The sequence below is a fragment of the Solea senegalensis genome, linkage group LG4, assembly GCF_019176455.1.
Source record: "Solea senegalensis isolate Sse05_10M linkage group LG4, IFAPA_SoseM_1, whole genome shotgun sequence".
Taxonomy (NCBI): domain Eukaryota; kingdom Metazoa; phylum Chordata; class Actinopteri; order Pleuronectiformes; family Soleidae; genus Solea; species Solea senegalensis.
In genome coordinates this window covers 22,163,387-22,188,170 of record NC_058024.1, presented here as the reverse complement: position 1 = coordinate 22,188,170, position 24,784 = coordinate 22,163,387, and the positions used below count along the sequence as shown (strand labels likewise).

At 41.3% G+C, this 24,784-nt stretch overlaps 1 protein-coding gene across 3 annotated transcripts in view; it reads left to right on the top strand.

Annotated features, from left to right (window-relative positions):
• cacna2d2a (calcium channel, voltage-dependent, alpha 2/delta subunit 2a) overlaps window positions 1–24,784 on the top strand; it is a 141,283-nt gene that overhangs the window by 93,020 nt on the left and 23,479 nt on the right. For all 3 annotated transcript variants that reach the window (XM_044024962.1, XM_044024961.1, XM_044024960.1), the window contains 7 exons: window positions 8,386–8,517; window positions 8,752–8,809; window positions 19,777–19,827; window positions 20,005–20,104; window positions 22,028–22,189; window positions 23,525–23,635; window positions 24,360–24,438. In XM_044024962.1, coding sequence (XP_043880897.1) covers window positions 8,386–8,517; window positions 8,752–8,809; window positions 19,777–19,827; window positions 20,005–20,104; window positions 22,028–22,189; window positions 23,525–23,635; window positions 24,360–24,438 — 693 coding nt within the window. The remainder of the gene's footprint in view (window positions 1–8,385; window positions 8,518–8,751; window positions 8,810–19,776; window positions 19,828–20,004; window positions 20,105–22,027; window positions 22,190–23,524; window positions 23,636–24,359; window positions 24,439–24,784) is intronic.

The window sequence follows — 24,784 nt, the reverse complement described above, 5'->3', positions numbered from 1 at the left end:
ATTTTCTGTCGTTTGGTGGCGGGAACTGATTCTCTTTTGCAGGGTGTCTGATCCGAGTCAGAAACCAGGTTTCTTTTTCTGATTACATCGTTCTGATCTGATGTGTGGCTTGCAAGTAGTCGTAGTATAGTAATCCCCCTCTTCATATCATATGTAATGTTTGTTACGTCTATTGTTCCACGTGTTGACCTCCCGTGCTTTTATTGAATCATTTATGCCCAAAAAATGAACTGCTTCTTCAAAACAATCTGACACAATTATTCTTTAAGTCATCACAATGTTTATTTTATTTATCCTGATCGTAGAAGGACACGATCGTCACCATCTTCCACCATCGTCCTCGTTCAAGTGGCAACTCTTCATGTCATCACCCTTAACAATCTGAACTCCTATTCTGAAGAAGTTCACAGACTTGGACCTGTATCAAGGTTCCTATTGGATGATGTCAGCTGTCAATCACACCGTTTGAGTGATAAAATATAGTTAAAGGGAGCATCATTTATAAAATTGGCATCATGCGCTTGTAAACTTACTGTCATTAATGACATGATACAGTACACTTATTTCCCATAGACTAGTTTTGTCACTTTAGGGAAAAATCTGCAATCAAAAAAATCTCATAAAAATGATTTTAACTTAAACAAAATACAGCTCCACCACCAAGCAACAAAATCAATACACTGTGAGATAGGCACGAGATGATATAAACATTTCCCGCCACAATAATCCTAAACAAAAATGATTGCGGAAAAAATAGGTTTTAATTCAATTCACTTAAACAGGCATAGCTTTCTGTCTGTTTATGTTGGTCAGAAACATTTGATTTTAAGATCATAATAAGTCAGTCATAAGGAAAGATGCGGCTCCCTATTGTGGCACGTTACAAAATAAATCACAAGGACTGTATGTACGTGAATTAGAAAGGATTTTCAAGTCACTGACGTGAAATATTTATCTCCAGTCACGATTATCAGGATAGTAGAAATGCAGCATAATTAAGTGTTAAGTGTTTCTCTTATCACGAGTGATAATATCCGCTATTGTCCCATCTCTGTCGTGAAATTCAAAATTCAAAATTCTGACTAACGTGACATATTTATCTTAAACATATAAATCAGGGGTGTCAAACATACGGCCCGGGGGCCAGATCCGGCCCGCCAGAGGGTCCAATCCGGCCCACAGGATGAATTTGTTAAAATTTCACACTACGATTACAATGTCAAATACAATATTTTTATCTTCCAGATACCTGTGACTAAATGTTTGTGCCATTTTAGATCCAGTGTGATGTGTAAATAGTACATTTAGGCACGATATTGTTGAAATTGCACTTATATTTCTCAAGAAATGTCATGTTTTGTAAAAATATCCTTCATTAAATGTAAAACAAAGGAGAAAAAAAGCAAAGGGTTCTTATTGTTCATAGGTTATTATGCTATTATTTTACTATTTTTACTGGTCCGGCCCACTTGAGATAAAATTGTGCTGTATGTGGCCCCTGAACAAAAATGAGTTTGACACCCCTGATATAAATGAATGAATGAATAAATGAGTAATTGTTTTCTTGTCCAGCAGAAAAAAACCTCACCCCATTGTCTCACCCCAGATGCAAATGTCACGTAATATTGATGTGGCTGTGAGTGCACGTGCACGCGCACACGCAGCACATTACAGTGTATCTTGTATTTGTTTCACGTGCGCCATGTTTTCATAAAGTGGACGGAAGCTCCTCTGTCAACCCACTCACAACACTCTGGAGATCAAGAGAGATTTAAAAGTGTGTGTGGGGAGAAAAGCAAAAGTAATCTGTGAACGATCAGAAGATAGAAAGACAGTATAAACATTACAGTCTGTATTTTCTGTTCCATTTCCATGCTGCACCTTCCTTTCTCTCTGCCCCTCACTCACCAACCCACAGCGGTGTGCGCCCAGTGAAGTGGCGCTATCATTTACCTGCTCACTAATTATAACAGTCAGCACAGCAAACTCCACTTCACTCACCACTGGCCTCACAAATTACATTTCACGTGTTTGTTATTTACTGCTCTTCTTTAATTAGAAAAATAATTTGGAGTAACACGGAGCGGTGTGGTTAAATCTGTCCGAAACATATCATTCTGTATATATTAATAATCACCACTTCACAGCGAGAGACCCCTCCCACACACACACACACACACATACAAGCTGTCTGAGATTGCACTTCAGCAAAACTCAGGTATCTTCAACAACAAACGCGTTTAACGCTAAATGCTGTCTCAATGTGAAGCTGTTTGATTTCCCCCACTCACGTGGTGTTTAATTATAATTTGTTAAAGCAGCTTTTTTCATTTGCAAAGAAAATGCTTTCTGAAATACACTGGAAGGAATAGAAATTCAGTCACAGCCCGTTTCACAGAGCTATGTCAACAAAAACAACAACAAAAAAAATCAGCTCAGCAAAGGCTTTGTTTTAGCTCGTCTCTGTGGATGTGTGAGCTGCTGCCAGTTTGTGTTGCCGCCGTCTCCTCTGCAGGATGAAAGGTTTAAGGTTGAGGTTCTTTAACACTCAGCCAGGCCAGAGAGAAGCCCTGAAGGATGAGGAGTGACGAATCAACAGGGAGGAAACGGCGAGCAAAGGACACGATGTCAAAGAATGTAGAGGTGACGGAGAATGAAGGTGTTAATGATTCGAAGCTGTGCAGGAACATGGTGTTTTAGCATCGCATCAGCCGTCCATTATCTATACAGCGCATCCTCTGAGGATTGCAGGATGAGCTGGAGCCAATTCCAGCCGACATTGAGCGAGATCCAGGATAAAGGTCTCCAGCCTTTCATAGGGCCAACATACAGAGACATCACATTCACTTCATTTCCATCGTGACGTCGCCTTTAAGGAGCACATTTGAATGGTGCTGCACTTTATCATCTATTTTCCTCTAAATGGGAATGCCGTGAATTCCTCAGGAAAGTGTTTTATTTACATTATAAGTCAGGTGTGAATTGGGCACATCTTCCCACACCAACTTTTGTAACCAGTGGAGTTGCCCCCTGGTGGCTATTCAATATAATCTCACTTCCTGATTGACTTCACTAGTGAAACTGGACTTTTTTGTACATATGGTCCACGTCTGGAAGTAAAAAAATCATTTGAGGAAGATTAAAGGGAACACGTTTTTTAATCAAATCCTCTGCATGGATGAATAGTACAAGGGTGAGTGAGAAAACCTGTATTTGTAATTAGGGTGAACTGACCTTTTTAGTAGAAAGACCAATGGTTTCTTTCCCAAACTCAATTATAATGCAAAAAGATCATGATAACCTTCTATTTCAGATCTGACGTTTGAAGAATACGCTCAGTGGATAACGTAAAAAAAAAAAAGCTCTTCATGTCTCCTACAGTACCTGTCTGCTTCAGTCATATTAATTCCATGTCAAAATAAGCAGTGCCACATAGTCACTCCATTTTAAAAGTAAATATGTAAATGCATGTTTGCCAATGACGGCAATATTGCTTGTGATCCTTCAAAGCTCCAGCTTCATTATTACCATTATGAGTTTGTGTGTACAGTGGGTTTGAAGCACAGATTGGTTCAGACGGCGTCTTATCACAAGTATATCAGTGTGAATCATGTGTGGATGAGGGGTTGGGGGGTTGGGGGGGGTCACATGATGAAGGAGGTGATGGTGGAAGGGAGTTGAGGAATGATCTCGCACAGAGACGCTCCATAAATCCCGTTCACAATTGTTTCCCCTACTTGGTGTGCAGTCTTGCTCCATAAAGGGGCAAATCCAAGGGTGTTCTAAATGTCAGGGGAGCAGCACGCTGATGAATTACCTTTTAAAGATATCACAGAGCGGCGCATTTCATGTGAAAGATGAGCCCAACACGGCGCTCGGTGGCTCTGTCGGCCCGTGGACATATTTCCCCCCCAGGGGAAATTTGTCTTTTTATCAACTGTCTTGCGAAGTCACAGCATATCCTAACTGAATAAATCAAAAAGAATTAGTTTGCTGCGTTGTCTTATCTGCTTTTTTTTTCTCTGCAGAGATTATACCTGCTGATGTGTTGCCCTCTGTGTGCGTGCGTTTGCTGTGTTAGCGGCTCACATATGACATGTGGTTTAGTTTAAGCTGGCAGCATAAGCACACACACACACACACACTGTTGTCTGTTGTATTCATAGACCATAAATAAAATGAGGACGTAGTCAAAACAAATTCATGCGTTTTGAACGACGCCATGTCAGTTTTTGAAAGTGGAAGTTCATAGATGTGCACGTATTGGACATTGGATATTAGCTGTCAATCACACTGCGGTCCACTCGCCACGCTGTATCATCCATCCATCCATCCATCCATCCATCCATCCATCTTCTACCAATCACTCATCAGGAAAATGTTTACTGACATTATTAATCATGTGTGAAGTCAAACTGAGTTCTTATTTCAACTGGTGGTATCACCCCCTGGTGGCCATTCAATACACTCACCTTTTTCATACCATATTTATTACTTACTTTACTTATCCCCATTACGCCAGTTGGCGCATAGGGCAGCAACCAAGTCTCTCCACTTCACCCTGTCTTTGGCCAACTTTGCACCAATAACTTCTCGAGAGCTTTCATCAGAGGCTTGATGCTCGTGTTGGCCTCCACACCCAGATATTGAGGTGCTGTTTCTGTAGCATATAACTTAAGGAAGGATGGTAGCCTTATGTGAGGTGGAGTTGGTTTGTTGGTCCTCTCCACTTAGCCTGTTGTCCTCCAGGTAATGGATTACTGACTCACACCACATGAGACCAGACAGGTTTAAGTTTCCCCCGGCACATCGAGCCCAACCAACTCCCGTCACCATGTAGGTGGCAGTTGTCTAGCAATCTACCACTACTGGCAACACGAGACAGATTCCACATTTATATGGTTGTATTATTCTTTTTTTGTGTGATAAAATTTTTTATTTTATTTTATTTCACTGCCTTTTTTAATTTCAAAAAAGGCAGTACATTATAATATAAAATACAAAACATGAAGACAGAGATAAGAATGAAAAGATGACAATATATAGAAACCACAACAATGAAATATATGTATCTATCTATATATATATATATATATATATATATATATATATATATATATATATATATATATATATATATATATACACATATACATATAAATATATAAATAACTAAAATTAAAATAAATAATAACAAATAACATTAAAAAAAAAACAAAAAAAACACATACACACAAGATAAACCCCCACCTCTCTCCCCCCAGAACCAAAAGCTACTGGCATATTAGGTGGCTAGATCCGCTCCTTTAGCTTCCCCATGGTTGTATTATCCATGAGTGAAAAATAAAGACTGACCAGCAGTAATGTGAATAAAGACACACGCACCACCCCCGCCAACAGAGACATCCTGAATGCACAAACATTCAAAAAAAACACATCAAACACAGCGATGCAGCTGATACTCTGCCCTGCATATCCAGCCAGAGTTTAGTTAAAACCATGATTTTTGCCTGGATAGCTGAGATGGGGCTCCGGTTTTTAAACGGAGGTCGCAGGATGTCGGTTCGCCCTTGGCCCGTCTGGGACAGCTATCATTACATACCCAGTGCCTCTCGAGATAAGTGCAGCCAGGACTTCATAGCACACCGGCTGCCCCTGCAGCAGCCCACTGTGATAACTCCTGTTCAAAGGATAGTACTTTTTACACGTTAATCAGATGGATCTTTCGCACGGAGTGTTGCATGAGCCAGAGGAAATTGAAATGCATAGTTTGGTTCCCTGATAATCTCTACACCAATATCAGGCAAATATAGCCACCGGTCCCACGGAGATGGATTGAGTGACTGTGGCAAGTTTGGAAAATCGCGGTCAACGCGGCAGAGATTCGGAGAGTTTCACTTTTTTTGCCTCCAGTTCAGTCTCCCGTCGCACCATCTGGACTCCGGAAATGTAAACACCACTTTATGAGACGTTATCCAAGCAAATAAAAGTCTTTCACTTTCTAATTCTGGTCGGATGCAATTAAAGTTTGTGGGAGAAAGTGTCCCGAGTACACAGTGAAATGAGTCATCAAATAAAAGACGACAACAAAAGTAATATTGTCTTACAGTTTAACCCTATGATGGATAAGCCTCAGCTGTCCTTACTGAAACAGAGATTAACGCTGTGGCTTAAATTCTCTATTTGTTTGTCTTGTGACCCTGTGATGGACTGGCGACCTGTCCAGCGTGTCCTCCCGCCTTTTGGCCTCTGTCAGCTGGGATTGGCACAATCCGCGACCCTCATGTGGAGGATAAAGCGGTAGAATTTAGCGGTTTAAAGCTGTGATGGTCTGTGTTTTTTCTTTTTATTCCTTCTTTTATTTGGTCCTCTCATTCTCAAATGGGCAAGAAATTGCACTTTTTCAGGCTGTGAAAGCAGCTACTCACTCGTGGTAATATCTGTGCTGTTTGTCATCCTCTGTTCCCCTCCTTCTCGCTGGGTTTTTTTTTTTATGTTCATCCCCCTCCATTCTTACTTTGCCGTTGTGTCTATGAATTTTTGCGACACGCGCGTCGAGGAGCTCTGCTTAATGACGGCGATAATTTGACCTTCATGTATTCCTATTCTCTAGACGCCATGTAGGTGCTTCTGTGGAGAAATACACACGTTTGTGCTCGTGAGCATTTGTTTTAACAAACAAAACTTTGCTGTGTTTTGTGCAGAGAGTTGAAAAAAGAAAAAAAAACATTCTTTTTAAGTTAATGACGGTGTGGTTTGGGTAATTAAGAGTATTTGAGCGTCAGAAAAAAGCAGCAAAGCAGGAGGCTACTTCTCACCTCTAAAATGACCGCTCATCAAAGACTCTAAAGCAGTAATTGAAAAGCATTGGGAAATTGGATAATGATCACTTATTTGTGTGAAACTCAAATGAGGGGGGGGTTGAGAAAAGCTGGACTAGTCAGTTCCAAGTGTTATCTGGCTTTGTTTGGCTGAGTAATTAAATCACCGGGGGCTTAAAGTTCTACCCAGCTCACTGCCTCGACTTGTTTCCACTTTAATCAGGTGGCCATTAAGCCTCTGATTGCACTCACCCTCTTCTGACTTCAGCTTAGCTTTTACACAGATTGAAAGCATTTTGGGTCCGTGCGCGTGAAATAGCGCATGAGTTACATTAAAGTAAAGTGCAAAGAAAACAAGAACTACTTTGATGCGCGTGGCGGAGGCGGTCGTTTTTCTCTGGTCACCAGCAGCAAGCGATTTCACCTCTTGTTGACTTGATGATAAATACTTCTCTCCATAACCATAAATCCATAGCGCACCACGTATTGCTAAGACTTTATTTTGAAAGCTATAACATGCAATGTTGTGTTTAGCAACAGTTATTTTTAGTTTTTACCCCTGAAATTGTACTTTCTTTACCGCTATCAACAACTCAGAGGTGGTTTCTTCCTCCACATGCCGCGAACGACACGCAACCTAGTCCAAGGTCATCTCAGATTCCTCATCTGCACTCTTCAGAGATCACCGAGATTAGACAGCTACCGCTGGCCGAGCCGCTGCCTGCATACATCCATTCTCATGTGCTTCCTGCCGCTGGCACAGACAAAGTCGTTTCAGCAAAGCAGATTTGACCTTTGGATGCTAACTGGTTAAAAGAAATGTTGGCCTTTTTTTATCATTCAGTTAATTGTGGCGGGAATATTTCATAACACATAGAGCAGGGGTGTCAAACTCAAATGACCTGGGGGCCAATGAGCATCTAGTCTGGTCAAGTGGGGGCCGACATAGAGGAAAAAAAAGGGGAAAAAACAACTATTCATTATGATATTAGACAGAATTGCAAAGGAAAAAGTGCTTGTTTTGATATGAAATGATTCATAATAAATACATATTTATGATGCACAAAAACGGAGAATTAAATTGAAAATTTAGCAAATAATGACGAGGATAATTGTGATTAAAACAGCTGAAATATATGTGATTTTATGTTGAGTGTAATACATTTAATAAAGCAATGATTACAACCAAATGTCTTATTACTATTATAAAAATATTGCCGGCAAGTCTTATATTCTGTCTCTATCGCACAGTGGTGGGCGGGCCGCATGTAATCGATTGGAGGGCCACATGTGGCCCCGGGGCCACCAGTTGACATATTGACATAGAGGGTTGCCATTCTGGCTTGTTATAATAAGCCTGTATTTTAAGCTCAGCTTTTTCTTTATTGGGCTCAATTGCCATTATTGTCTCGTTTTTCTCTTATATTCTGCTCAAGTTTTTACCAGAAACTAGGAAGCTCTTAAAATGTGAAAATCTGTAACTGTTTACTTGTAACTCAGCCACTACGCCTCATACTAGACTGTATTCACTCTTCACTCTTGTGTTCCTCTGCTCTTCCTACAGCTCCAGTCATCTTAAACGAGTTAAACTGGACCCAGGCGCTGGAGAGAGTCTTCATTGAAAATCGTCGTGACGACAGCTCTCTGCGTTGGCAGGTGTTTGGCAGTGCCACGGGAGTGACACGATATTATCCAGGTAGGCCACAGGTCACTGAGTCAACAGTCTACCTTTTAAGTCACCGTAAGATAAAGTCTAAATTGACCCTAGGGCTCCTCGGCTGCGGAACATTGGCAATCTCTTATCAGATGGCTGTACTGGTAGCTCGATATAGACGGAATGAAATTATGATTACTTTGATCTTATCTGATCGGAAATATCCTACAGCTCACTGTATGATCCATAACTTATTGCTCTCTCTGCTCTCCACAGCCACTCCATGGAGGGCGCCCAACAAGATCGACCTGTACGATGTCCGCAGGAGACCGTGGTGAGATTTCTTAAGCGGAAAAACCTTTTGAACTTGTGGAGTTTTTGGTTTCTAATAAAAGGTCACGTGTGGATAGTGCATAATGTTGGTCCAGATGAGTTGGACACACGGTGACCGCTCGTTCTCGAGAGCAGAGGAGTTTGTGTAGTTCTGAGCCGACAGCCTCAAAAAAGCAGCAGCAGCAGCAGCAGCAGCAGAGGAAAATTGCCCGGAATTTAACTTGTCATTGCAACACCTGTGCTGTCAGCGGCTGCAGCAGCACTATCACGCCGTCTTAAAATTGTGACAAAGTATTGTGACCGTAATACGCGCACACACACACTTTTTTCTATCTTATTTGTATATTAAGAATAACACAAGGTCAATTCATCTTCATAATTCTTTGCTTGGTCTTCAAAGAAGTGATTTCTGAAATCGTATGTGCGCTTTCCTCATACACTAAAGGTAATTTACTGTATTCATTGATTATATTAGGTTTAAGAATGGAAAACTGCCTGCAGCACATTAAGATAGTTTAATGTATAGTCGCATGCAAAGAGAAAGACTTAAATTCCTTTTAGATTCCTATACTGGGTTTTGTCTCTGTCTCCTGCAGACAGATTGTGCTGCTAATGAAAAGTACTGTTTAATGGAATGAGGTCAAAACATTCCTTACCCATGTTTATCTTATTGAGTGATAATGTAAAATGCGCCGCCTTTTCACTGCAAGGACAAAAACAAGATAGAGGCTAGTGTTTCTTGTTTTAAGTGGCCACCCTTGTGCCTGATCTCTGTGAAGAGAGTGTGGGCTTTGGAGAGCGTGATCAATACGACAGAACGAGGCTGCGTCAGGCCAAACAGTCCCTTCTTCCAGCCCCGGTCCCGGCTTTTTCTCCACCCTTACACGTTCAATCTACTTGCCACTGTCACATCAGCTTTGTGGCAGCCCCGCCTGTTGCCTGGTTACAGGTTGGAGTGAACTGGACATAATCATGACAGCAATGTTGATTAAACCTGACCCCATTTTCCATTTCTGTCTCAGTGCAGCTCAGCCTGAGTGGCTGTTTGAGGTCAGGCCAGGCTGTCAGGTGGAGTCAACAGACTCAGACCGAGCAAACAATAGACAAGCATGAGAAGCTTTTGCGCTTCGGCGAAGTATGTGTGACAGTTTAGCTGCATAATTTACAATCTTAAAATTATTATGAATAAATAAAAACAATCCATTTGTTATATATTAGTATAACTTATTAGTCTTAGTTTTAATTTGTTATTCCACAATCTTCTTTAATCTTGATATTATTATTTATTCTGTGTTTGTCATGCAGCAAAACTTAAATTAAAATGTTCACAATTTCACATACTGTCACATTTGTAAAGAACTGAGGTGTTTAATCTATTGATCAATAATAACTGGTTCTTATTGCGATGATAGTTATGTTTTCATTCGGACCGTGCACTGACTTTAAGCCTAACCGCCGCAGCCTGTGCACAGTTCGCCCCAACACCTCGGTGTATCTGTAATCATCAAACTAACGAGGTGTTCCCTGACAATTTAATTAACACCCATACAAAGTCTCCCTTGTGCTCCACTGTCACAGCAGGCGACACAATAAACATGAAAAATGCCGGAAAACGCGAGGCCCTGTGTAGCGCGGACGACTTAAGACGAGGCTCCTGTCTCTGATCTGTCAGCGCAGAGCCTAAGTTCACAAAGCTTAATTCTCTTACACGTGTTTTTCGACTGTGGGACCGTTTCCGGAGACAGGAAGGAACAAGGGGGGGGGAAGAGCGATGAGTGGGTCGCTGAGTGGCGGCGGCGGCGGCGTCTTGAGACAAGGTTAGACAGAGGAAGAGGTGTCTTCCTGCGCTCTTTGTAACCCACCCCGCCTGGTCCTCCATGTTTGTCACTGTCATTCCTGTCGAGCTTTTTTCCTCATGTCAGAGCCTTCGACATTTCCTGTGGCCTGTTGCTTAGCAACGTGTGCCCAGCCGCGCTGAGTGGCATGACTGTGGCAGGGAGTGTCATGATATGTCAGGTCAGACTTGTGTGATTATAGACTAACGCGCTGTCTCCCCCCTATTCCCCGGGAGAGGTTGGCCGATCATGCATGGTACAGTGGTAAGGTAAGCCTGTCATGTGTGCTTATGTGACTTCGGTTAATGTCAGCATCCACAAACACAAACAACTGTGAGCAGGAACGCGAGCCAGATTGAATTGAATGACAAAAAAAACAAAAACACCTACTGTAACTCATGTTCCCACTCACTTTTTCTGCACACAAACAGAAACTATGACTATTTTGTTTATTTTTATGATCATTAAATAGAATTGTGGATCTTCTTCTTCCCACTGTACAAAATAAAACTGAATTATCCTGCATGTTACAATTCATTCTCAGTTTGCAATCAGGATTTTATAGCATCAATGAAGTCATTTGAAGCAAACTGAGACAAAATGAACACTTGAACAAACACAGTAAGCAAGAGTTGGCTAATTTTGTACAAAAGTCTAAACATATACCGTACTTTATTCTACAAGTACAGACAAACCCTTTAATCTTCTCTTATCGCAAACCCCGAGCTAAATCAGATTACGTGGTACAGATCATTCAAATAGTTCCTCTACCTTCACAAACCAGTACACAAACTGCAATCACGGCAAAGGGATCTGTTAGTGTTTATTGTTCAGTCAGACATGAGATCTACTCTTGAGATGTGTGATAAACCGATATAGTTCACTTAGTCGGGCAAAAATGTAGACTTAGGTCCACCACCAACACATAAAGATCAGCTGCTTCTATAGACGGGCACTCTCATCTGTCTCTCTCCCCCCGCCCCCGACAGCCCAACGAAAATTAATGGTCCAGTCAACACACTTAATTGTCTCCAATTGCTCTGACATTAATTATTAACATTTGTCCATTATATTGTCTGTTCGTGTTATCAAGGGAAGTGAAGCAGAGGGTGAAGTGAGGCAGAGGGAGAAGGGAGGAGAAGAAGAGTGAAAAGGGTGAAGAGGAAAAATAATCACTGACAGGCGTGGAGTCCCGTTAGCCAAGCGTTGCAAAGATCCCATTACCTCCCAGGGTCACAACAGCATGTGGGCTATATCATATATTGATTTCTTCAAAAAGTCAATCTAACCTCTTTGTAAATATTATGACGACTGGTCGCTCCACAAAGCCGACTCTCCCCCAAAAAATGCCTTTCCCAATATCTGGAGGGCCGAGCTTCACCACCTCCATCTTTCATTGTCTCCGCCCGTATACCCGACAGAGAAGCTGACTTTGACAAACACTGAGACTGAAGCAGATGTAAGGCTGCAGGGGGGAGTGCATGAAGCGGGATTAAGGGGAAATTCTCACTTATTTTGATAAATCTGGCTCATGTAAGTGTGAGTTCCGTTGAGTTACCATAGTAACCTTTCTGCTCCGGACCAGGCTAACTGTGTTTAACTTTGTCACAAAGAATGTCCGACGGGTACAAAAAGACTTCATTAGATGAATTCCACACTCATTACTCACTACTAAAATAATGCAACCTATTAAAATTGCACCTCTGCATTTTCATTGTCTCCAAAATAGATGAATAAAAACCCTACTATTGCAAAAGTACAACATTAAATGCGACAAGTGGCAACAGAAATTGCAGTAACCTAGTATTTATACATTTTAAAAACTATTGTGATTATCAGAATGACATCTCTTTATGCGCTACGTACCACTGTGGAAGAATTACGCTTCAACTGCAGTTGCAGTTGCTGCCACGTGTGTCGCTGCCCAGTAGTAGTGGAGGATACAGAATATTGTTAGAAAGTGAACTACACATGAAGCATGAAACACAGAAAACACTTGATTGTGTTTGCATTCTTCATACAGCTGCTGATTAATTAAAGGGCGCTCTTGCTTTCCCTTTTGCATTCCTCGGTTTATCAACTTTTTTAGTCTTTCTTTGGCAAATTTGAAGGACGACCTCCCAGCAGACAAACAAAACTTCAATATTTCCTTACAAGCCACGTTGTAGGAAAAGCGCAGGAAGCTTTTTATTCCATTTTAAGGGCGGCAGTGACAGACAAGAACTCATCTGCTGATAATACATTCATTCATTCAATGTCCACCGCCTTATCATCCACATGAGGGTCATGGGGAGCTGGAGCCCATCCCAGCTGACATAAGGTAAAAGGCGGGACAGGTCGCCAGTCCATCATAGGGCAAGCTATGAATACATACAGTATATGAAAATATGTATTCCAATATACATGACTAATTCAACATTTTTTAGTACTAAAAGTGGTGAAAATGTGAAGAGGTGTTCGTTTTAGGCATAACCAAAAATGTGGGATTGGCACGGACACTTCCAAGAATCAAGAAAAGAGTCGCGGAATAAATAAAGGATAGACAACATCTCTTTCTCTTGCAGGGTCTCGAGACTCCATCCTTCTATATGTTTATCTTAATTCAATCTTTATACTCCTACCACATCCACAGGAGCACCAAAAAAAAGCAGCAGTCCATTAAATAATAAGCCCATCAGCTCATCACAAGTCCACACACCTGCGAGCATGCACACAAACACACTTCTCATGCTCGCGAATCGACACACACAGTTTTTGTAACGTACAGTTCTCCCATCATGGCATCACTCGACTTACATCTACTATAAATAATGCAAAGTGGGTAATGGGAGGCTGTAAAAGCACAGGACTTTCCCTCAGGAGATCAGTCTAATGTTTGTGTGTGTTTTGTGTATGTTTTTTTTTATTATTGAACTTCTCCTATTATTCTGTTCACACTGTGAAGATAAAAATGTACATTCAAATATGTACATTCACTGGCCACTTTACAGAGGAAACCTCATAAAGTGGCAGTCGTGACTGTCACACAGTGCGGTCTTCTGCGGCTGTAGCTCATCCACTTTAAGTTCAGATGTGGAATCAGAGTCTTGTGCATATTGGTTGTAACAATTAATTGTTTGAGTTACTGTTGCTTTTCTAATTTAGAATTTAGAACAACACTAGAGATGGTTGTGCCGGAAAACCAGTTACTGAAACACTTGGACATGCAGCAACACTTGAGTTGCTGGCATGCTATCGGCGGAAGGGGTGGGAATCGAGTACCTTGATACGATATGATGATATCATATACGATACCATATCATATACGATACAATACAATATCATATACTCTACGATACAATATCATATACGATACGATACAATATCATATACGATACAATGTCATATATGATACGATGTCATATACGATACGATACAATATCATATACGATACGATACAATATCATATACGATACGATACAATATCATATACGATACGATTTCATATACTCTACGATACGATGTCATATACGATACAATGTCATATATGATAATGATGTCATATACGATACGATACAATATCATATATCTATACAATATCATATATCATATACTCTAATGTCATATACGATACAGTCATATATGATACGATGTCATATCTGATACATACAATATCATATATACGATACAATGTCATATATGATACGATGTCATACGATATATAATACAATGTCATATATGATACGATGTCATATACTCTACGATACGATATCATATACGGTACGATATCATATACTCTACAATACAATATCATATACGATACAATGTCATATACGGTACTATATCATATACGATACGATATCATATACGATACGATATCATATACGTTACGATGCGATATCATATACGTTACGATACGATTTCATATACTCTACGATACGATGTCATATACGATACAATGTCATATATGATACGATGTCATATACGATACGATACAATATCATATACGATACGATACAATATCATATACGCTACGATTTCATATACTCTACGATACGATGTCATATATGATACAATGTCATATACGATACAATACGATATCATATACGATACAATACACGATACATGGTCCACAATACCGATGATATCACAATAAAATGATTCTGTGATAATAACTATATTGCAAGACAATCCTATAGCGATATATCCTCTAACTGAAGAAAACAAAATGTCTGCTAAAAGTGTAGGATTTCTCTGTTTATTCACAACATAGGGAACAAAGTCTATGCATTGAACGTGGATGGGCATCTTAATGTAGATGTCTCCGCCATTATCCTGCTGTAAACTCCCTCTTTTTCGACCAGGTAACTTCCACGCAAGTTTCCCTCATTCATTTGAGCAGCGCCATTTGTTATTGATATTTGCCTATCGATTATCATATTGCACAAGGACGGATGACGATGTCAGCGATAATTTCAACCCACCTCTCATTGGCCGATTAGATTAGATACTGCAACACTCACAATAGTAGTTCACAACGCCCTCCTGTGAAAATATACTGTACTCACGAGAATATGAACACCGAGCCGCTACATGCATCATACCACGTGTAACTATTGCCCGATTCTGAAATGTATGTTGTAGATAATTCCCTCAATTTAAATGTACTCCACAACACTTTGCAGAATGGGTCAGGGGCATAAACACAATCCTCCTGAGAGAGTTAGCCCCGGCACTGTTAATGTATTGATTTTACAACACTGTGCCATGATAAAACTATTTCATGAATTCCAATGAGACTCTTTTACCAGACTGCTGGAAAAAAAAGGAGTGAAATACAATCACCACAACCAAGAATATGTCATTGTGTTCATTGCTTGTATAATGCATTTCTGTTAGATTTATGGTTGGGGGGGTGGGGTGTGAATGCTGCTGCATTAATCTCCTCATATTCGGAGCGATACCTCGTTCCACCTCAGTGTAAAGAGCACAGGTCTAATACCTACGCCAATCAAACGTCATCTCAATTGCACAGATTTGCAGCGGCACAAACACACTTGTTTGTGACATACATGACGTATCCTATTGCCTTCTTGTATATTTATGAGCATAAAAAAATCACCACGGCTGCCGCGACCGCACATGTACAATTTACTACTCACTGCATATACCGTAACTGCCACTTCAGCAATGTACATAGTGTCTGCGATCCGCTGCTAAGTGGACAAACTGGCATTAATCTACGATTACACAGTCAGATAATTGTCAAGAGAAGAAGGTGATGTCAACAGATCCCTTTATCACAGTTTCTTGTAGGGGTCGTCATAATGTTCATCATAATTATTATGGTTATTTGTACAAGCCTGAAATTTTTTAATATATATTTTATCACATGAGGAATCTAGATCAGAATAAATAATATTATTTTGTTTGTGGCAACAGCTGTGGCTGCAGGCTTTGTGTGTCTTCAGGTTGTTTGTCCCTATTTTGAATTTCAGGAACTTCTCATGGGAATTTCGTCAAATTTTGCACTGACTTTCACTTTTGAGGATAAAGTGATTCGATTTTGCCACTCGTCAAGGATGAAGGTCACATTTTCATCACCTATCACACAGCATGTTAACTTGGTACATAAGATCATGTTTGTGTTTTTTAATCCGGTCTCTGTAACTTCAAAATCCAGGCTAACGAGATTGGTCTGGACTGCGATGAAAAACCAGTGTGAACTAAACCCCCCCCTTACATGTTCGGCACTGTAAATCTGATTGGTTTAAGAACTAATTTCATCCAGTGTCTATCACAGTGGCCTAAAATAATCGATAATAATAATAATAATAATTTACTCTAGGTTGACTCCCCTTTATGTTTATATAATATATTTTTATTTATGTATTTATTTTATTCTATTGTCTTTGGCTATGGTGCTTTTATTCTTCTGCTTGGATGATGTTTTCCTTTTTTTTATGTTTGCGGCTCGAAAGTCTGTCGTTGTTTGCTAATGGATCTAGCCTTGTTGAGCTACTGTGTATATATATATATATATATGTGTGTGTGTGTGTTTGTATCTGGTTTGCACTAGTGGTCGAATGATGGCCATAGGTTTCAGTGAGTGGACAGAGAGGTGTTGGGTCTCCTGGCTGAAGTCTGTGTCACTGTGGCACAGAGTGGGCAGCGGGGCTCAGTTCAGCACCAGCCAGGCCCATCTGCTTGTCACCTGGCCTTGGCGCGCAGGAGACTGGGTAATGACAGGGAAAGAATGGCATCAGTGGGCAGGAGCTGAGAGGTAATTACCGCCTGGAATCCATGCAGAAACAACACATCTGGAACCGCGAGTCAAAATGTAGAGAATTATACACCTCGATTTGTGATTTTTTTTTTTTATCTGTCACGGCGATAGAACTGCATATCAGTCTGGAGGCAAGAAATCCTTGACTCCCATCCCTCTCTCTCTGATCCTGGTGCTCTTCCCCCCCGGAGGCACAGAGAAAATTCAGTTGTGCTTCAGGCAGTAGAGATGGGAGAGAAAGACAGCAGTGCTGATACAACAAGAGAATCTGCAGGCAGATCAGTCATCGTAGCACTGTAGCTTCAGCGCTTAGAGACGCTTTTCTGGCTCGTGTGTTACTCTCCACTCCCATCACTGCTCACACATTTCTTCTTAAACCTCCATTACTGCTGATCAATGCTGCCTTTCTTTCAAAGTCACAGAGAAGCGATCTGCCTGAATACCATATTTTAGGGCCAGAGTTGACACAGTCTGCCATTGTGAGGTTTTATAGTTTGCGATGACCCATAATGACTGACTGACAGAAGTCCACATTGCCACATAATTAACCCTTTTAGCCCCTTCAAAATAATTGAAGTCCCGTTAATGGATCATTCCCCTTCGATGAAAAATGGAGTGGCCAAAGAAGTTAATGAAATCCCACAGTTGGTCTCCAGGCATCAGCCTTCACTAGATCCTCAATCTCCACACAGGGTCTCCCCTCCGTGAGCCTCAGGGGATGGAGACGTGAGCCACATTCTCACCGAGTTTCCGTCGTGCACCGACGATCACTTTCACAAACCCTATCTACACGAAAGAAAGAAGTCACCACTGTGTGGAGTCGCTCACATCTGCCCTTCTCTCCTTTTCACCCCCTCCAACTAAGATTCCAGTAATTAAATTTATAAAAGTCAAGCATGCCAGTGTGCCTCATGGTTCCAGACCTGATTACATGCGCCACACAGTTGTGGAGAGCTGCAGAAGTTCTACCTTTGATGTGGCATTCTTTATTATTGAAAATAATTGGATTCTCCCTCCCCCTCTCTCCCTCACACATCCACACATTTTTGCCCACATTCACTCTAGCCATGCTCAGTTAATCGACCTCTTGCGAGGTTGTGCTTGTGCCGAGTCCTTGCTGCATGGGGTTTCTGGGCAGCTTTTCAGTAGAGTGGGGACCAGTTTGTGCCTGGAAAAAACGGATTTGAGCAGCCCAGGCGGTGTGCTGAGGGACGTCACTTCAACATAGGTCAGGGGTTGTTCTGCAGGTTGCTGTGGCTCCTGCCAGTGAGTGGGAGTACTGAGATTTGTGGGCGCAGTGGGGAAGCCTACAGGGGCATCATTGCTCTACCTCCATATTAGCTTGGCTGAGCATAAGAAAGAAAAAAAAAACGACTGGCCCACTGGCAGCTGGCTTCTCTCCGCACTCAGCAGAACGGTTGATAATCAGCAGAAAGAGACCCCTGATGATTACTCTGCCACTGCCGAAGATGGCTGCTAACTGCCTGCTCTCTCTTTAGAATGTCAATCGAGTTCTCACATTTGAACCCACACACACACACACACACACACACACCTCAGTGCCTATAATGTCCATCAACTTCAGTTTTCTTTGTATCAGGGGTAAATGTGAATTTAATTGCCACTGGAACAGAGCGGGAGAACTTCTGCATCTCCTCTGTACATCATCCTTTATCAGCCGTGGGCAGACGTTACGTGGTCATTTTTTTCTCCAACACAAATTGTTTGGCCTTGCTAGTCTAGTGCCGAAATCTGTCTTGTGGGCCTACGAGGTTGCCGTCGCCGACACACGCCCGGAACAGCCTTGTTTGAGGAGCTTCTTTCTGGCAACGGCACAGCGGTCTTAAGCAGCTTGAGTCTCCCCCCCCGACACAGGGACAGCCAGAGTGAGTTATGCGTTTGGCGGCCAACTGATGATTCACGAAAAGGAACGGCACGTCTCACTTTATCGACAGGTCAACAGGCTGCACCCTGAGAAATTAACATGCATTTCAAGTGACCGAATTATACATTATACAAGTGCAATTATATATTGGATGGTTTATGTCCAATTATTAATCAACGTCGTCGTCATGAATACTGTTTTTCAGAAACCTAATCACTTGGAATTGTAATGTACTCAACTAAAACTTTGTTAGAGGCAGATTGACTTTTCATTAGTGGATTCAATTAAACACAGGGCTGTGATCTTTAACTGATATTAGATATTATGTCAAAATTCAGAAACAACAAAGCAGCAAATTCAAGCAGCTTCCGATATACTCCGCATAATGTAATGTCTGAATATCAAAAGCATTTTTGAATACATAGCAGTGACTTACAGGTAATTACTAGTTAATAATGTATTGAAATAAAAACATGCACATGTACATGTTACTGTGTAGTTTTAGTCAAAGTCCACATCTCGATCCAAACTGAGCATCCTTGGAGGACGTTTGCATTCTCGGAGTGCTTTCCCAAAAATAGAATGTTGTTTTTGCTGCGTGCAGGGTTTGTTAAAAAGGCTGTCGGTTGTGGCTGTGCAATCCGGTGTGGGTCACTGTTATGAATGCATTATTATATACTTAGGCGATAAACTAGCAATTACTTTGGCAAATGCTGTAATTATTTAGAGAGGTCATTGTTATTCAGAATAGAGAATTAGTCAGCCGACAGTAACTGTTGCCAACACTTATGTGTATAACACAACTTATTCCCTCTTCTAAGCACATAAGCCTTTTCGCTAGTCTGTATGGCTTAGTGGGCTCAGTAGTGGCCCCCTTCATATTTTCATGGCTCAGCTCACTGTGACTTTGGCTTCTTTCTTTAGTGCAATTCACAAAGATAATGGGAACAAATTAAAGCTCATTCTTTGTGTCTTTTGTGCAGGTATATCCAAGGTGCATCGTCTCCAAAGGACATGGTGATCATTGTGGATGTGTGAGTATCTCAGTGCCTTTCGCTCTCAGTGTCTCCCTCAAAGGGCACCAGTGCCACCTGTTGGTCTGAGGAAAGCCTAAAATTAGGGGAAGACATTTGCTTCTCATCCTTTTTGCCATGGCACGGCTGCGTGAAAATGCTGCCTGTCAAGAGCTGCTGCTGCTTGTTTTTCCGCAGGAGCGGAAGCGTCAGTGGACTCACTCTGAAGCTCATGAAAACCTCTGTTGTGAAGATGCTGGACACGCTATCAGACGACGACTATGTGAATGTGGCCAGGGTAAGTGGAGGTTTGTGGTTTGTGATTAGAAAACACTCCTGAAAACCACAGTGACACAAATATTAGTTGTGTTCATTAAGCAGGTGGTATAATAAGCAGAGAGCCGGTTTGAAGCCAGCTGATTGCTTGCGGTAGAAATGTTCCTTCCCCTCATTACATTGTATTTGCTTTTTCTGCATCACCGATGTCCGTGGAAGGATTTTTCTCTCGGCTGATTACTAAGCTTTCTATTCGTACTGATGTTTAGGAGAATATTAACATTATCCCATATTGCAGGACAGATACCATGCAGACAAACACACACACACACACACACATCCCCATGCTTGTTGTGGTGGCTCTGTTCGAAGACTTCCTTCAGTAATCCTTCATAATCCATTGCTTTTAGCCACTGTATGGCTTTAAATCCCAGCTCTAAGAGCAATAAATGAGCACGGTAATCTGGGCAGGAGCGCATCTGATTTTCACCCCGTGTTAAGAATGTGACGGCTTACAAAAGCTTGGTGTGAAATATTTGTAAACACAAAAGTGGTTAATATATATTAAAAAAAAAAACATTAACTGAAAATAATCATCCGACATTATCACTTATGTTCCATTACACTTCTTAATGACAAACTGTCACTACTGTAATGGCACTATAATTAGTTGTAATGATACCCAATTCATTTCCAATTACTATTTATTATAGATAGAAGATGTAACCTAGTTTATCTATTCATACTATGTTTCAATGCTACAGTGTATCACAGCCTCTTTATGCTCAGAATCACACTTATTGTCTGCAGTTTGTTGCAACTGTTGATCACTCCCATGATGCACATAATATTTACATAAAAGGCAACGTACACACAGTATAATAGAGTATATAAAATGGCAAACAAACAACAACTGTGTGCATCAAGGGGGAAGAAAATTGTGATGAATACGAATTTGTACACCAAAGTGCTCTTTGTAGAAATAAGAGTAGCTTTTGTGTGGAATATAAAAAATCTGTTATTGGAATATTCAACAGGATCATCCATTATCTTTCCTCCACGTGAACGTTTTAAAGATTGAGCCATTCAACAGATAATATAAAAAAATCTAACATGGTACCCCGACTGTAAATTAAGATGCATTGATTATTTTTTTTAAAAAACAGGAGCGTGTGGTTTCTTCATGGTAGTTGTCCAGCCTTTTAGAAATTACATTTCTACATTAGACAGTCAGAGGGAAATTCTCTGTGACAAAGTGCAGCGCATGAGCGCTAGTGCGAGTGATGCAGGGCCCATGTAAATGCTTGCTGCTGCCACCTTGAGGTAATAAATGCACCACAAATTAGTTTGTCATGGGAGTAGATTATATCTTAATCAATACAATCAGTGTTGAAACATTTTTGATATGATTTTTGTCATTCATATTATTGTTTCCTATATAAAAATAGACATTTTTGCAGTTTTTGCTGCATTACTGAAAATGTAGATTTTGAAGTTGACCTTCAAAAAGACATTGTATTATAAGCCTGCTTTACAGTCACTGCTGCTTATATTATAGTCTTGTGTAGACACGGCACACGAGGAGACGTATACATGCAACATAAAAAAACACACATGCACACAAACGCTTGTGCATGCACACTTTTAGCCTAATTTGGTGGATGAGATGAGACAGGTGATATTACCTTGGCTGGGTTTCTGTTCAGTGGTTTACGCCGGTGTTTCAGGTGCACCTGGCTTTTGTGGCTAAAGTTGTAATTACCACCGTTTACTGCCACCCAGAGAATTACAGCTTACATCTGCACATGCCCACACCCACACGCTGTCACCATTAACTACACACAAATATGACAGCAAAAACACAACATTCGGGTGTATTTTTGTGCAAAATGTCTAGTACAGCTGTGTGGTATGCTCATGTGTGTCTTTGTATTGCTCCCTCCAGTTCAACGAGAAGGCAGATGCGGTTGTTCCTTGCTTCAGGACCTTGGTCCAAGCCAACGTCCGTAACAAGAAGATCTTCAAGGAGGCCGTCATGCACATGCAAGCCAAAGGAACCACGGATTACAAGTCTGGCTTCACATTCGCCTTTGAACAGCTTCTCAATGTAAGCGCCAACCAGCTTCTCAGGGCGGTGCGGAGCAGAGGTGGCTGTCATGTACTTCCAGAAAGTCTAAGCTAATGAACGGGCTCCAGCACAGTCCACTGCTGCAGTCGCTATCTAATCTCATTGGGTGAAGCTGATTTCACGGTGATAAAACAATGCTGACAGAAAGGTGTTTCGTTTTATATGAGATACCTCAGAGATTGGACCGACTTCAGCCACTGTTGTGATGGGGCGGTGCTCGTGTCTGCAGCGGCCAGCACAGTGGCGATGTCTGTCAGCAGCAGGCGTCCGCGTGACCACGTGCTCCCAACACAGGTGCTGCCTCAGCTCCGTATGCTGCTGTGTATTTTAGGAGGCTGCCACCCTAATGGGCTCTGATGGGATGATTGATGAGCACAGCCCAGAGGAGATCAGCCACAGACACTTTATATTCCTCTGGTGGGGTTGGAGGCACAGAGCCAAGTGCCCCCCCCCCGCCCCAGCCCTTCTCTTTGCCAGAAGAATGAGAAATAAAAAGGGCTATTTAATCGCTGTCTGTGGCAGACTCACTACCATGATTTGTGGCAAAGGCACAATAAAAATATGTAATTGTAGCAATATTATTTATCTTTATTAGAATCTTGTCAGATTGACATGCTGCTGGGCTGCATATCAATGGCAGCGGCTGTGCACACAGGCGGGGGTGGCAGTATCAAAGCTGAATGCTAAAAGCTGGTGCCTGGCTATGAGCATATAGCACTGGCATGCTGGTGGAAGTGCTTCTTACACAATCAAATTTAACGCTACAATGACGTTATGCAGTGCGCCCGCAAATGAAATTCTAAAAAGGTAATGATAATGATAAAATGATAGTACGGGGAAGTTCATGACTGCCAAGTGGGAAATACGTAAATGTGAGATGATGTACGACAGCTAAGAGCAGATTACACCAGAATGTAGACAAATATAAAGCTACAACTTTTATTATGTTACTATAACAACTACATTACAGTGTGCTAACATGGTGTGTGCGTGTTCTCCTTCTGCCTGCACGGGTTTTCTGTAGGTGTTCTGGTTTCCTCCTTCACAGTTCAACGCATTTGACCTCCTTGACCTTTACAGATAGATAGAAAAAACATTGAATATATTAATTATTAGCTTTAGGTGTCGGGATAACCATACGTCTTTGCTGTCTGTACTGTGTTAAGTACCACTGTACCGTATTGTATGAAATGAAGTTTCTTGCCTGACCACTTTCCCCCGTTTTGTTCTTGCATTTTCCCTAACCTGTCTCCCTCCTTCTTTCCCTTTCATTGCTCTCTCCTCTCCTCCCTTTCCTCTCTTCATGTGCCACAGGAGAGTAGCGCCCCGAGGGCCAACTGCAATAAGATGATAATGATGTTTACAGATGGCGGGGAGGATCGTGCGCAGGAAATCTTTGAGAAGTACAACTGGCCCAACAAAACAGTGAGTCTTGTCCCCATAAGGCTGCTGTCTTTTCCTCTACTCGCTCTTGCCCAAGAGATCTTAAGTGTCCAGAAACTGTCTTTACTCCCCGAATCTCCCACCATTTTTGCCTGACATTGTCTCATTATAGCACAGACAGTTGTGTGAGTTAGGCTGTCACACATGCCAAGTACTCCAATCTGTGCATATAACATCCTCTCCCAGCTTTTCCACACTTCCATTTTGGCTGTTGTAATTCCGACTCTTCCCGCTTGTGATTCATCTCTTTAGTCCTCCACTCCCCTTCCTCCTTCCTCCTTCCTTCTCTCAGTCTGTTTCTCTTTCCTTGTCTCTTTTGTTGTGTTGCTGTTGGTGTTAACAGCTCTGACCTTCTGACTAATTAGTCATGTTACCATTAGATCCCACTAAATTACAGCCGATAGATAAGGAAGCTTGTGTCAGTATTCCCTTCTTGTTGTCACTCCCACCCCCTCCACCAATATTTATTCTGATACCCATTAGTACTAAGTCCCCTTTTGGCGGCTGCTGTCACATAGGAATAATCTGCAGTTTGACAACTCTCTCACTGCATTCTTGACATGGAGGCAGTTGTGTGAGTTGACTGGAGTCTAATCTAATTGTAGTGTCATAGTGATCACATGATAGAGTTTGTTTTTAATCATATCTGTGTTTTAACGTCGCATATTATCATTATTTTTCATCTGTCTCTCTCTGCTCTCCACAGGTCCGTGTGTTCACCTTCTCTGTTGGGCAACATAATTATGATGTCACCCCTTTGCAGTGGATTGCTTGTGCCAATAAAGGTAAGAGGATCAAATGATTCTGACTCACATTCATATGTAAACATGTGTGTAAAGTAAAGGGGAAGTGATTTTATAGATAAAAATTACACAGCATTTTGGCTGCTTTTTTCCATTACTATGTTTAAACATACAGAGGGTATAAGAATGTTCAATAGAGAGTGTCTTATATCCTTTTTTTCCAGCATAACCTAGGCAATCTGTCTTTTTCTGATGGAAAAAAAACAACATTTTCACCAACTATACAAACACAACTGAGCAAAAAGACCTCAAAATCTTTAAAATCGGATTGAATATGTGAAATTTAGAAATACGTCACAGTCAAAGTTCACTTGGCTCGTTTTTATGA